Here is a 15,867-nt window from a genome sequence, read left to right as displayed (position 1 = left end):
TTGGTCGTGCACTAATTACACTAATGTGCATATACCACCAGGACTCCCTAAGCATGGTATCCATAAATGGCCACAGGTCGGAAAGGAGTCAAAACAGTCTGGGAGTCCAACCAACAGCCTGAAAAATACATTGGTACCAATACTATAAATCCTCCTCACTCATATTGCATTTTTCTATGCCCATATACAGTATCAATCGACCTACCTGTATTCTATTGTTCCTATTTATAAGACATGCTATTCCTCCAAAGGTCTAAATATATTTTATCCTTCACCCCTATGTGAAAACAAAATATTTTATATAAAAATAAGTATGTTGTGTGAATCCATTAAGACTAGGGATGCACCGATATATCGGCACCCGAAACATATCAGCTGAAAATGGCACTTTTGGCAAAATACCCGAAAGTGCAATTTTTTGGCATAAATAGCAGTGCATCCATGATTTCTCTCCTCCCTGCTGGTCGCTGCTCTGTGTCACAGGAGGCCGAGCGCTGCGGGAGGAGAGCGTTGTGAGCGGCTGGCGTCTCTCCTCCCCGCACCATTCAGCCTCCTGTCACAGATCAGGAGAGCAGCCGTATGGGCGGAGACAGCCATTGCTGTCACAGGAGGCTGAGCTCTCCTCCCGCACCGCCCAGCCTCCTGTGACAGCATGTCAGGATGGAGAGCGAGGTACAAATACTCAGCGATCAGTGATCACTGAGTGTTTGTACAAAATTGAGGATAGAGTATGTTTACTATAGCCTCAATTATGAATGAATGAGAAGTGATCTACATCACTTCCTGTTCATTCATTGTTGTGAATATAGTAAACATACTATGTCCACAAGTTATAAATGAACAGGAACACTGGCTGCAGAAAAGAGATTGAGGACTCTGTGTCCTCAATCTCTTTTTCTATTTTAAAAGGGAAACATCAGGGGTCTGTTTAGACCCCGAATATTTCCCCCGAAGACCCTAAAAGTAAAGTAAAAAATAAAAATATTTTATAAAAATTAATAAATAAATAAAAATATTAAAAAAATAAAAGTTTATAAAAAATAAATAAAAATAAAAGATTTTTAAAAATCTGAAAAAGTTAAAATAAGAAACATTTTTTATTTTCGGCCTGACATTTTTTTCCATTTCGGTTTTGAAATTTTTATTCCGGTGCACCTCTAATTAAGACACCACCTGACAAGTCCCATTTGCATAAGTTTGGGATTTGAGGACAGAGTGTTTTCACCCAATACCAGGAAGTGCCTGAACAAGGATATTTTATGTCAAGGTCACCAGGTAGTTGCATGTAAGTGTGGAAGTATACAACTATTCTGCTTTTGCGCCTATAGTATTAACAACTAGGCTTTGTTTTTTGAAGGACTAAAGAGCTGGTTGAAAACGTCCAGTCTACTGACCGTTCCTGTGTACAACAACGTGAGCTGAACAGTGCAAGGCCAGGCAATTCATTCTTTTTTTACGTTTTAAAAGCGTGATTTCGGCAGAATGATTTAGTTGCCCTGGCAACTGTTTCAATAAGAAGGCCATTGTGGATATTTAATAAAAGATATCTTATTTGAATCATTTTTGGCAGCTGTTTCCAAGCTTGGTTCATTTAAATTGGACAATAAAAGTAATTCTGTACATAACAGAGCACATTTCAGTCCTTGTGATATTTACAAAAATGTACCTACATGCCAGTGTCCTTCTTTATTTACCAATCTATTGAATTAAAAACTAATTCATTCTGGTTTTTCAAATACAGATGTACTAAGGGAAATGGAAATAGTTTACTAAAAATGTATGTAAACCCTAACAATTATATTTTCATATTTGCTCCCTTTTGGCCTGTTTATTATTCCATTAGAAGCATTGGTTATATCTGTTTGATAATTGCAAAAAATCCTGTTGATCTTGTCAGACCTTTAGAGCTGTCCTGTGCCCTCTGTACACTTCCTGTGCCATCCCAAAAAGCCCATCTAGTTCTTATATGGGACTACAGAATAATTAGTCCAAGATAAGAACTAAAATGTTGTGAACATCTGAGCGTAAAAGTGGTTGAATAGTTTAGCAGAAGAAACTGGGCAGGGCTGACACCACTCAGTCCACAAAAAAAGCTGTGTGTTGTCAGGCCACAACAGGACTTAGGAGCTGAGTGCATTTCTGGCAGACCAACAGGCATTTTTCTGTATTTGCAGGCTCTTTAACCATTTCACTGTTACTATAAGCAAACAATTTTATAATGTCCACTACTTCATTGTGACTGAATTGGCATTCCAGTGGGGGGGGGGAAAAAGACACCTAGCTTGTCCCCCTCCCATCACCACTTACTGTGTACTACCTGTTCTAAAAACGTCAGACTTACGTCGGTCACCCTGTATTACAGATTTGGTCTGCACATGTTTTTATTTTGGGGGTTTTGACTTGACATAAGCATTATTTTTAGTTTTCCTTTCCAATTTTCAAGAACAGAGTAAAATAATATAAAGAAGAACGATATGTAAATTTGACGTAGGATAGATATTTGCAACAATTGATATATAATGTAATTTACTGATCAAGGTTTAGGAATGAATTGATGATAAAGCATGGGTCAAGATGTATTTTCTACCTAATGTTCTTTATTTAATATGCTTACTTCATTTTTAAATTATGGGTAGCATATTCACTAAGTAGTTAGCATGTTGAGCTTGTTGAATGCATGGAGTTTGCATGATCTCTGCAGGTTTGCATGTTCTCTGCAGGTCCACCAGATGCTCCAGTTTACTCCCACAATATTAAAACAAAGGTAAATTGGCATTTGACAAAATATTGTCCCTAGAGTGCGCAAGTGTGTGCTTGTATGTGTCACGGTCTAGGGACCAGGGCACGTGAGCTCCTGTGTTTGCGGAGTTGGTAGGAGTCACAAAGAGGCGGGATATCGGGGATGTAGGTCACAGGGAGAGAGGAACGAATGGTCTGTGCGTTCTGAGGACGCACTAGAGGCGCAGAATCTAAGAAGGGCCAGGTATTCGACAGAGCCTCTAGTGGTGAGGATGATTGGCTGCTGGACACCTTCCAGGTTGCGGCCCTCTGGCGCACCCACACAGACGCAAGGGACTAGTTGAAGCAGCGGGGAACTGGATACAAACAGGTAGGGAAGAAACTTGTAACCAAGGAGGAGTAAAGACAGGAAGAGGGAGAGAGAAAGTCTCAAGCAAAAAGTGCAAACGCACAGCAGAACAGCAGAGTATACTGAAGAGAATAGATAAGCAAGGACACCAGGGAAGGGTAAGCAGCTTAGAGGCACACCTAGGAGCAGGAAGGTGCAACGTACAAAAGTAAACGAGATGTGCGTGGCACATGCATACAAAGAAGCAGGATAACAGAGAGAAAAGTACACAAAGAAGCACAAAAGGGATGTATGCACACAGGGGTGTGCAGACAAGGATGAATCCAACACAGCCACCAGGTAAGAGAGGAGCACAGAAATAAAGGGGTGACAGCAAAGCAAAGGAAGATACACTGGAAGGTAAGTGACGGAGTAGAAGTACAACAAGCAGTAAATAGGAGGAAGCAAACAGACAAAGACTGGAGAGGGAAAACACAGTAGAAGTAAGGCAATGAAGGCAGTTTGGAGAGGCGCACAGGTGAAGGCAATTAAGGCCTGCAACAATATACTAAAGGAACCACTGAAATACTATAGTAGGGGTGCAAGGAGCAAAGCAGGGGATAACGCCAAACAGGGATACCAGCTGGTAGAGGGAAGCCAAAAGGCACAGGGATCCAATAGCAAGCGCAGGGAATAGGATCCCAGGGGTAGTCAGAGACACAAGGGGTACGGAACAAGGCATAAGACTTGTTGCTCGCACCAAGAGCAACAAGTGAGGAAGTCCTAAATAGGGGAGAAGGAGAGCAGATTGGCTGCAGCCTTGTGAGACACCATAGGCTGACAGCCCAGAAACAGGGAGCAAAGCGAAAATCCGGCACGGATTTCCGGATATTGTGACAGTATGAGTGTGATAGGGACATAGATTGTAAGCTACTTGAAGGCCAGAGGCTATGAAACTATGTTAATGGTTCCACACACTTAATAAAACGCTTGGGGAAAATATTGGCATTGTCTAAATATTTAAAATATTGAACCTGTTCCAAGTGAAAAATGTATGAACCAGACCCTGTATGGTAGGTTCCATAGTGCTATGTATTAGCTTTCATCTCCCTTAAGTGCCCTAAATGTCCTGACTTGTAACTTTAACCTAATCTTAGGCCGGCTGTCAAAGATAAATCTCTCCAGTGGGCACAAATACAGAAATAAATATATTTTGTATTAAGGCAAAAAGGGAAAGGTTAGAATCTCTAATATGTTTTGATTGCTTTTTGTGTCCCTATTGGGGAGATGTTCCCTTGTTTCTTGCCAAGATAATGGGTCCTAGACAGAGCACAGTGAGGAGAAATCCCACAAATGGGATATAGACAGCATTTAAACCTCACATAGTTTCTATTAAAAAAACAAAACATTTGGCTGTAGATTTTAATTCTTAATACTTTAAATCTAAACCAGCAGGGATGAGCTCACGTTTGGACCGAACCTGGTCCGAACCTAAGCTCCTTCGAACATAAAAAATACATGGGCCTCCTACCCAATCAGTTGCAAGTCGGGACATTCCCCCAAGCATTCCGCCTCTTTATTATAGTCATCTGCAGGACGGCATGCTTGTGTTGATGTAATTTACCTTAAATTAGGTAAATGTTATTTATCTCATATAGCCACGTAACAATATGAGGTCAATTAAGTCACTGTATGCCACCCCTTCACTTACATGCAGCTACAGGTGGGGAATTCCACTGCCGCAGGTGATTGGGCAGCAACAGGGGGAGTTTGGAGGAGATCCTTCTGTGTTCGGAGGAGCTCAGGTTAGGACTGGTTTTGGTCCAAATCTGAGCTCATTACTACCGCAAAGCTTATGCTGGGCAAATTCGGTTAGTATGGCATCGCCACCACTAGATGGAGCAGAGGAGCAATTCCTCTGCTCCATCTAGTGGCAGGAATGCGGTTTAAAAAATATTCACCCAGTGTGTGGTCAAAGATTTAAAAAACATCCCCTTTAAGTGTACCTCTACCAAAAACATTTTTGTTTCATTTTGGATAGAATGGAGAAAGTTTTATATGCCTTTCAGGTTTTAAAACTTTTTGGGGCTCTATAAAAGAGAATCTCCCTCACTTACTGTTCTGGGAACAACCTTTCACCAGACAGGAAGTGAGGGAAAATCTGTAACAGAGAAAGAGATATGTTTTGTCTTAGCCTTGATGAAGGGTGTGTGTTTTGAACCCCTGAAATGTATTGGATACTTTACTTGAACACCTTCCTGACCCTAATTGAATAAAGTTGTATCTAGACTACTTTAATTGGTGTGGCACTTCAATCCCAACATCTAACACAATAAAGGCCTAACCGGGGATTCAAAGGAGAACTATGAGGTGAGTGAAAATCACTCATCGTCATAGTTCGAGCCGATGTGCGACAAATAAACTGACACACGTCGGCTCAATAGATCGGGACGCGAGTGAACACTTACCGTCGCTCGCTCACTTCTCGATCATCTCCCTGCAGTGGTGACTGTCAGTCATGGCTCCCGGCAGGGGTTCCCCCCTCCCCTCTCCGATCCTCCAGCATTGACTGGAGGAACAGACGGGAGAGGGGGCGGGTACATGTCACTCACCCAGCTGGGTGGATCTCAACAGTAATGTTGGGATCCGTCCTGGCAGCGGCGCTCTCAGTATACTGCGGGCTGTAGCTCGCGATATACTGAGCTTTGTGTCACCGTAGGACGTTAGTATATGTCCACCCGTGACCCTGAAGAGAACTATGGGGAAAACACTTACCCCATAGTTCTCTTTTAAACCCTTCCAAACTCTATCCAAAAGTTTTTAAAAAATTAAGTTTTGGATAGACAGACACAAAGCACAAGTTTTGTGAAACTGATGAACATGGAAACCAAAGAAAACGGTTTCCAGAGAAAAATCTGCAAAAATATCTATTTCATTTTGTCCTTTGTAATATTCAGTGTCATTGATATGTAAATGGTATGCAGGGTAACGGTAAAAAATGTGACATAGATAGATAATGAGGTGAAGTGCTTTATCAGAATGTATTTCCTTCCTACAACAAGTTAAGTGCTCCTGCAGAGTGTTCGGCATCCAGCAGTTGAGCCAGTGGATGTGCTCTGCTAATCAGCTCACCCCAGGCAACATCAACTGTCTGCTGTCAGTATGAATCCTTATCCCGCACTGTACACTTGTGTAGTGCGTGCTTATCCTCATATATTACCTCTGAACAGTATATTGTTTAATACATGGAATGTACAGGTTTATAAAACAGGTTATGAATATACTGAATGGCAATGTATAGTTACTGTTAAAGCCAAATCTCAGTTTAAAACAGCTAAATATATTCAAGTTGCATCAAAACAAAAGGTGTTAAAAGCCTTACAGTTCATTTTCTTCGCCAAGCAGCCACAGCATCAGTAGAAAAGCCTGTTCCCTGCCAGCATGCTCCAGAGAAGGACATTTGCTCACTGTGGAAGCAATTGTCCTTCATGTGCTGGCAGGGCACAGGCTTTGCGACTATTCAGGCCATGGATGCTTGCTAAAGAAAACAAGCCTCTGCACACCTTTTGTTTTGATGTACGTTGAATATATTTTTATCATTTAAATAAAAGATTAGTTGGACTTTAAACTTTATCCAAAATCCCAATTCTTACTTTGTAGTTTTGAAAAGAGTGTTGAAGGGTTGGAATGTCTGTCATATTTTTATTACTGCTTCCCTGCTGATAAGATTCACCCTTTCTAATTGTCTTGGTGATCACTGGCGATGATCAGCAAAGAGATGGAAAGTCCAACATACTAAAGCTGTCACCGAAACGGTAGGTGAAATCTTCCAATGGGGACACCTGTTTTGGTGACAACTAAGAAGGGATTTCTCTATACTTTGCAAAGATTTCCTGTTGTGTTTCCAAGAATGTAAAGGAAAATCTCCTCAACAGGACCCAGACTGTCACTGATTTTTTACCTCCTCAACCTCCAAAACTACAAAAACGTCTGGGCTTTAGATACATTTCAACTGTTACTGTCCTTTCCTGTTTGTGAAATGCTACAAAAAAAATTATTCAGGGCTTGTTCACACCAATTGCGTTGCATTCCAGAACGCACCACAATTGCTCTCAAAACTTCTCCCTGTGTTCTGGGGCGGGAGGGGCCGTGGCGGTGCATTGAAGTCAATGGCACCGCAGCCACGCCCTCCTACACGCAGGGGGATCGGACGCGTGTCAAAACATTGACTGTGTTTCATTCCACTGCAAACACAAACAATGCTGCATGCTCTATTTTTTGCGTTTGCAGTGGAACGGAACACAGGCAATGTTTTGCCATGCGTCCAATCACACTACGGGCGGGGGCAGTGGCTGCGGTGCCATTGACTTCAATGCACCGCCACGCCCCCTCCCCAGGGCCGGATTGCCCACAAGGCCAACCAAGGCCCAGCCTCTGGGCAGCAGGGAGTAGAGGGGCAGCAGGGATGTGGAATTCCTATCTCCCGACGCCCGTGACATGCAGTTCCACGCGCCGGGCGGATAGTTGTTTTCTACATTTAGCCCTGCTTTGGGCGAGCACAGCTAAATGTACAGTGGGAAAGCTGCCACTTGTTTTGTACAAGTGATCTCGGCGATGTTGCAGAGATCACTTGTATGCAGCTCCCGCTCTGGTGTGAACAAGCCCTCAAGGATCATCCAGGATCATCATTAGGACCATCCTAAAAATATATTTTGATTGTAGCTGATGTCTTGTGGGCCACGTAGCTCCAGCTGCTTGCTCTGCTTGGATTTGTGGGTGTTTCCAGCCACTTTAGCATTCAGTATTCCTGTAATATGAAATACTGTAAATTAAATATTCAGCACGGAGAGGGGGACCCCTTCTTAAAGGTGATGGTAGGTGTGCAGAATGGCGAACTCAGTATCAGAAATCTCAACAGTGGAACCTCTATATGAGATATTGGAGGGGTGGGCGGGGTAGGGGGGCATGAGTTAAAGGGTATTTATGGTCAAAAGCTAAAAATAAAATGTATTTCTATATAGAATTTGTATCATTTACAGGTGAAACACGAATAATTAGAATATCGTGCAAAAGGCTTGAACTACCTTGCTTTGCATGTAATGAGTCGATCTCATATATTAGTTTCACCTTTTAAGTTGCATTAGTGAAATAAATGAACTTTGCACGATATTCTAATTATTCGAGTTTCACCTGTATATCCCACTCTTAAATAGAAATATGAGGTGAGTGATTTCCACTCACCTCATAGTTCTAGCCAACCTGTGACAATGAGACTGTCACAGGTCGGCTCAGTAGATCGGGAGGTGAGCGAACACATATCAGGTTCGCTCACCTCTCGATCCTGTCACGGCTCTCTGCCGTGACAGGGGGAGGGGCTGGATTCCCCTCTCCCCGCTCCGATCTGCCAGCGCTGACTGGCGGAACGGACGGGGGAATGGGGCGGGTACAGCTGGCTCTGCCTCTAGATAGGCAGAGCCAGCTGTCACTCACGCAGCTGGGCGGATCCCGTCATCTACATCGGTATCCGCTCCGGCTGCGGCGTCTCAGTATACCGCGAGCTGTAGCTCGCGGTATACTGAGCTTAGGGTAACGGGAGGACGCTAGTTTGTGCCCTCCCGTTACCCTAAGGAGAACTATGGGGAAAAACACTGACCCCATAGTCCTCCTTTAATATCCATATTGATGTAGAAGTTTGTGAACTTACAAACTTACTTATTGAAGATGTCTATAGGATGTACTTCCTCAATGCACTGACACAGTTTCACTCAGCCCTGTGGATATGTACTTCCTTGTGTAGCAACTCTCACAGAGTCTGCCTTCTGCATTACAACTCAACATCTGAACAATGTAACATCATCATTTCTTGCTGGGAGCAATGCATGATGGGATATGTAATCTTGAGAACTTGAGATTGTGTCACATCAAGCAGCAGGGAAAGAGAATCAAAGCACACTGGGAATCCAGGATATTGTGGGAAGTGATGGACAGACAGAAGTCAGCACTCACTACATAAAAGGGGTTTTTCTATACTATAGTATGTATTCCTATTACAATGCTTATGTTATACCAGGATAGTATATGCTGGGACTTTACAACTTCTTTACCTTTTCAGCATCTTAAAAATGCATGATCCTTTCTAAAGGGAAATGACCCTTTATTTGGATATACAGGCCTCTGACCTTTCAGAGACACATCAGTTATCCAGGTGTTATATAACCGTGTACGCATGGCTCAGAGACACATCCCAGAGACACATCTGTTATCCAGGTGTTATATAACCATGTACACATGGCTCAGAGACACATCCAAGAGACACATCAACTATCCAGGTGTTATATAACAGTGTACACATGGCTCAGGGACACATCACAGAGACACATCAGTTATACAGGTGTTATATAACCATGTACACATGGCTCAGAGACACATCCCAGAGATATATCAATTATGCAAGTGTTTTATAATCATGTACGCATGTCTCAGAGACACATCCCATAGACATAAATTATTCAAGTGTTATTTAACTGTGTACACACGGCTCAGGCACACATCAACTATACAAGTGTGATATAACCATGTACCCATGGCTCACCTTAGTATGTTCACTTCATGGAGAGGGGAGAAACAGGGAGGGAGTATGGGCAGACATCAACCAGTGACAGCTTATCTCAGGGGAAAGTATAGTGATTCTGCCCATTCGATCTCTTCCCCCAGGAGTGGTCAGCCTTTGGGTGTCTGTCACTGCTGTATACATGAGATTACAGAAAACAGCCAGATCAGGCGATTAACATCTTACATCTGGCAAACTTTCCACTTTCAAGACCAACCAAGGCCATCCAGGAGTGTCATGTGTGTACTGGGGCTGCAAGTATACTTGTAAGAATAAACAAACCCTACATAATCAGATCAGTTGGGCTAATATTCTCCCCCCGAATACACTGCTGTGTAAAGGTGATATCTAGTCTGCTTTACCATGTGAAAAGCTGCATCTGCCCAATCTCCCTCAAGCAACCGAAATTTAACACCATAGAACATATGGCAAGCAAATATTGTTATGCAATTAACTTTCATCTATTAAAAGTAATGTTTGATTGAAGGTTAACCCTTTCACAAAATTAAATAAAGACGGCATCATTTTTTATAAACTTTATTATCTTGGGTGGATAATATACTGACCAGGTACCAACTACACTGAAAAGCAGATGCTAGCTCAACACTGCCCCACTGTGGACACTGACCACTGCAGCTTTGGTGGATGTTTTATTCAAAATGATGAGTTACAGGTTTATTTATTCTACTAACAGTCCAGTTGATTTTTCAATTCATTTCTATGCTTCGCAGTTCTTTGCAGAGTGTTTTGCATTGGTGCCAGTAAACCCATGCTTTAAAGTGTTAAACGAAAACCAGAACATATGGATTCAACACTTAAAGATACACAGGTATTGCCCTTAATTGAAATCAAACCCAAGTTGTTAATCACTAAGCCACCATTCAATTTCTTGGTACTGCAAGGTCTCCTGAGACTATTTTGCTTGTCTTTCGGACGGGATTGTCGTGTCACTGTGGAGTCATCACGTAGCCTTTAGACAGCAAATGATACTGGGAAAAGAACAGCTTGGAAGGGGGATATAGTGGAAGCTGAAGTAAGCCAAGGGGATTGTGGGGGCTGCAGAATGTGGATAAGTTGTGGGGGGTTACTGATGCAATGTTAAGAACAGAGGCGAAAAATAAACAACGTGAAAAACAGTTGGTGTCACCTTTCTGTGCAATTGAGAATTGAGGCAAGCTACAATTAAGCCGGCCATACATGGCTTCAATTTCATCCTATTCCTGTGAAGCGGGCAAAATTCGAGCTGTGGATTGCCCTGAAGGTCGACAGTAATATCAAAGGATATTGGCACAAAATTGTCAGAAGAACAGTGACTGCAGCCAATCAACAGTTTACCGTTCAGGTATTCAAGCATCAGCGTTCCCAAGGTCCCCGTTTCAGCTTTACCTGCCAACCTCTACATCTCTTCGACCATGTAGTGACATATGGGGATGGTGGGCACAACCAAAGAGTGCAGCAGGTGCCAGGCATCTGACCTACCTGGAAGTGTGTTGTGTCAGATACTGAAAATGTTTCAGCCACTGAAGCTCTTTAAGGCTGGGTTCACACCTGGGCGTTTTTCAGCGCTGATCGAAGCACTGAAAAACGCGCAGCAAGTGAAATCCCATGAAACCCTTTGGGCATGGTTCCCACCTGGGCGTATTTTAGCCTGTGGAAATGCACTGAAAAACGCCCTATGCCCAAACAAGTACAGGAGCTTCATTGGGGCGTTTTTTCGGCGTGTATCCATTGGTATTCCTGAGTGTGGCTCGGGGTTAACAAAGCGGTAACCCCGAGCCGCACTCAGGAATACAGCGTAGGACTTACCTTGTCCGCGATCCCTGCTGTGTCCTCCGGCCGCTGCTGACTTCCTGGTTCCGTGCCTTGCGAGCGGCCGCCTCGCAGGGGGGCGGAACCGGCGGGAAGTTTGAAAGTTAAAAAAATAAAATAAAAAAAATAAAGGAAAAATAAAAAATAAATCATACCGCCAGGGAGGTATAAAAACGAGCGTCGAACGCGGGTTTCACTGAACGAAAAAACGAGCAGAAAAAACCCCCCTATGGTACGCCCAGGTGTGAACCCAGCCTAAGAGAATGAAGGTTCTAACTTTTTCATATTCTTTTCACAATTGTTTTATTTTTATTTATTTTGTTTACATACATTTTCCCTCTTTTCTTTGCAGGGAGACCTTTTTCTTTTTAATCCAGAGCTGCTTTAACCCGTATTTTTGGGATTTTGATTTACTTCTGTGAACATGCTTTCTTTTCAACTTTATGCATAAGACATAGTATTTAAAGTGATGTGCAAAATATTCATGTTGTACAAGCATTAAAGTATAATTGAAAGGAAAACTTTTTTTTCCAGATTTGCATAGATTGGTGAGAAGTTAGGGTCCCTGCCATGTTAGGGAGATTCACTCTCTGTAATTGTCCTGATCACCAATGTCACTGCAAAAGTTATGTGTAAATCTAAAACAGGAATAGAGGGGATATCTTCGATGGGGACATATGTTCCAGAGATTCGTTTACATGGTACTTGGAACTACAGTATATCCTTTCACTTCCTGTTGAGTCCATAGGGCAGGAAGTGAAGGGAGATACCCCTAATCAGACACAGATGGCCAAAAAACTTACTGTGGTTATAGCCATCTCTTACTCGATCCAATTTTTTTAAAAAATGGCTCTATATATATATGTTAACACTAAATGTATAAATAAATATATGTTATTCACAAAAGGGTGAAGGGTTTGGAGAAGGCAGGAGAAGTGAACAATCTAGGACAACAAAGCTGACTTGGAAAAAAAGCTGAATTGGTGAATGTTTCCAAATCAGCTATGTTGTCCTAGATTGTTCACTTCTCCTGCCTCCTCCAAACTCTTCACCCTTTTGTGAGTAACCCTGTACATATTCAGTTTCTGCATACTTAGCATGCACTTGGGATCACACCATCACCCTTCACAGGATACATTTACCCACTCTAAAAGGAAAGCTATAGTCTAGATAATGTCACTGGGATTGTAGCTGTGCGTGTTACTATTTAGCTCTTGCATTTGCATGCATTGGCTCCATATTGAAAATGAAAAAATAAATCTTACCCCTTTGAAGTTCCAGCCTTTAGGAGTAGCAAAGAGGGAAAAGGAATTTGTTGGCTGCCATGTTGTCCTACAAGAAGAGACATGAGAAGGGTACAATGTTTAGTGTGAAGCCCCCAGGCAAAGCTCACAGTCACTCACCTAATACACATTCACACTTCATATGGCTACTGCAAATATCAAAACATCTGGATTTCCGTCCACTTAATATTAGAAGCTGAATCTTTTGGTTTTGTAAACACGAGGCAGAAAATGGATGAGCCGGTAATGGTGCTTAACTGACATCCAATACTTACTCCCAGACGGATCCCAGAATGCAAGGCCGGGGTAACAGATAGCTCTGTAGATCCTAAATGACTGCACTTAAGATGGCACTTCTCACCAAAAGGTAAACATAGCACAGTGTCAACACCTCAAGGTTCATTTGCTACTTAATTCATGCACAGAGAGGTTACTCTTACAGTTCTTAGTCATCCATGAACAACAACTACTAATGTAACACTTTTACACTACATATATTTTCCTGGCTCTTTATATGGGTGAATTAAAGGCTATCCACTTTTTTTTTTCTTTTTTTTTTTACACAATGTCCTACTGCACCCAAAATCCCAATAAAAGTGAGCTGACAGGATTCAGAAATCTCCATGACTGGAAAAATAGCTAGGGTCAACTCACAAAGCTGGATTAATTATTTAACTGCATTAATACACTGCCTGGGCAACTAAAAGGTCACACGCTCTAATATTTTATTGGGCCACCTTGTCTGTACTAAATGGGGACAATTAAAGGACAATCCTCCCAAAATTGTTCAATTTTTGCAAGTTGAATCATATCCTTTAGATTGTAAACCCTCACGGGCAGGTCCTCGTTATCAGGGGCGTCCCGTGGCCAGGTGTCACCCCTTTTGTGACGTCATCGCGCATGCGCGTGACATCACCACGCAAGTGCGTGATAACTTAATTGCGCATGCTCGGCTGTCTAATTGACGCCTGCCGGTGGCCATCTTGGTGGTGGAAGCTGGCAGAGAGAAGCGGGGATTTTCACCCGTCCTCTCATCTGACACTGTGGGGCTCTCGGTCCATGACTTTTTAGAGAGGGTGACATCAAAATGACTGTCAGTCATTTCGGTGTCACCCCTCCAATGGTGTCACCTGGGTGCAGGCCACAACCCCCACACCCCCGTTGTGATGCCACTGCTCGTTACCATCTGGTCTTGAATTATATTGTGATTGTAATGTCTTCCTTATATTGTAAAGCACTGCGCAAACTGTTGGCGCTATATAAATCCTGTATAATAATAATAATATCCCGGCTTCTTATATTTGGCATTCCAATTGTTTGTCCAAAAGTTTGCCCAATTGCTATGGGTATTCCTATGCCCAATGATGATGTCACTCTGAACCAAGTATGATATTCCATTATGTACAATACTGGAGAGCCCAAATGTGGGAGAGTGGTCCCTTCCTAGAGCATTGTGGATGACAGTAAAGACAAAAACTTCTACAGATTACCTTGCTTTTGGGGTCTATTAGATATTTATTTTTCTCCCATTCTGGCTATTGTATTTTGGCTATGGAGTACATGAACAGTGACGGAAACTAATTGGCTACAGGCACTGTTTGGCTGACATTTTTCGACTTGGATTCTTTAATAAAGTCAACTGAAATATTGACTTTTGTTGAATAGAAAGGTATCGGTGGGGCCATGCACTGCTCAAATTTTAGCTGGGTCAACAGGACCAAATTGGAGCAGTTTATGGTCAGTCCCTATCTTACATACTAGGGACAATTTAGACAAAATCCAGTTAACCTACCAGCATGTCTTTGGAGTGTAGGAGGAAACCCACACAAGCACAGGGAGAACATGCAAACTCCATGCTGACAAAGCCCTGACTAGGATTCAAACCAGCAAGGTGCAGCAAGGCAGAATTGTTCACCTCTAAGCCAATGTGCTTCTCTATAAGAAGTGCAGCTGGCTTTTAAGATAAGAGGGGTACAGAATTTGTTCACTGCCAGTACAAATTTCCATTTGACAGGCTTTACAGGCTGCCCCATCCTGAGTTGGAGAGGAAACAAAGAGACACAGAAGATCCCAATGCACAGACTGCTGGAGGAATTAGGATATGTCAGCACCCTACCAAATACAGGTAAGAAATCTGTAGATGTGATTAATGCACAGTGACCCTGGTCAGTGACATAGAGAGGAATTCAGACCTCAGTAAGTGAATGCGAGATGATGTCAATGACACGCTGCCATGAAGAAGGCCACTTTCCATAGAAGGAGCCTGCATGAAGCGGGCAATCAGCTCTGAGATTGATGGGACCACCTGGAAAGTCACTGACCTAATGGAGATGTTTACATTTTAAATTGTAGCCTGCTGTCTGGCTGTTTACACTTCAATTTCATATTCGCTGCCACTTTTTGTCTTTCGCAAAACTAAAACTGTAAACACAGGGGGATCCTTTCACGGAATAAAGAAAAAGCCAAACTTCTTGAAGGGAACTAATGTAATTTTTTGGCATTAAACACATATTCTGAATAAGCGTGTCTTTTGAGGAATACAGCTAAATACAGATATATGTAAACTATGTACTTGCCAAATGAATTTTGGGTCTGTCCGGCATGCCTTTGCTATTCACAACCCTGCTCCACTGTGCAGCCAGTAAAATGACTCCACAATATTTGGTTCAGCAGTACAGCTTTCTGTGCCACGTGCCTTGTCAATGGGAATATTCAATTGCCTGATGGGATCAGGAAGGAATTTTTTTCCCCTGTTGGAGCAAATTGAACCATGCTTTATAGGGTTTTTTTGCGTTTCCCTGGATTAGTGGTGGGTAACTGTGGGCATAGAATTCTGTTTTGTGGAAGTTTTTCTCTTTTTTTCAGTACTAATATCTTGTATGCATGAGCTACCTACAGTATTAGCTATTATCCTGTTCAATGTGCTTGTGCTCACTGTGGAGCAGGTCAAATAGGGTCCATTTATGTAGCCTCAACTACGTGTATTCAATTTTGTTTTTAACCCATCTATAATGTGTTTAATTTTAATAATATCATCGTGATTTGATTAGTATATTTTAATAAATATGTATTATTTCTTAAATTATTATTATTTTTTT

The 15,867-nt window shown here is 42.3% G+C and overlaps 1 protein-coding gene across 1 annotated transcript in view; it reads right to left on the bottom strand.

Annotated features, from left to right (window-relative positions):
- The window catches only part of ARHGEF3 (Rho guanine nucleotide exchange factor 3), a 261,754-nt gene that overhangs the window by 181,760 nt on the left and 64,127 nt on the right, over positions 1-15,867 (bottom strand). The window contains exon 2 of the mRNA XM_018556283.1: positions 12,752-12,818. Within this exon, the coding sequence (XP_018411785.1) occupies positions 12,752-12,818 (67 nt within the window). The remainder of the gene's footprint in view (positions 1-12,751; positions 12,819-15,867) is intronic.

Source organism: Nanorana parkeri, unplaced genomic scaffold, assembly GCF_000935625.1.
Source record: "Nanorana parkeri isolate BGI_ZX_2015 unplaced genomic scaffold, ASM93562v1 scaffold231, whole genome shotgun sequence".
Classification (NCBI taxonomy): Eukaryota; Metazoa; Chordata; class Amphibia; order Anura; family Dicroglossidae; genus Nanorana; species Nanorana parkeri.
Note: the sequence above shows the minus strand (reverse complement) of the source record. Positions and strands in the feature narration are given on the sequence as shown.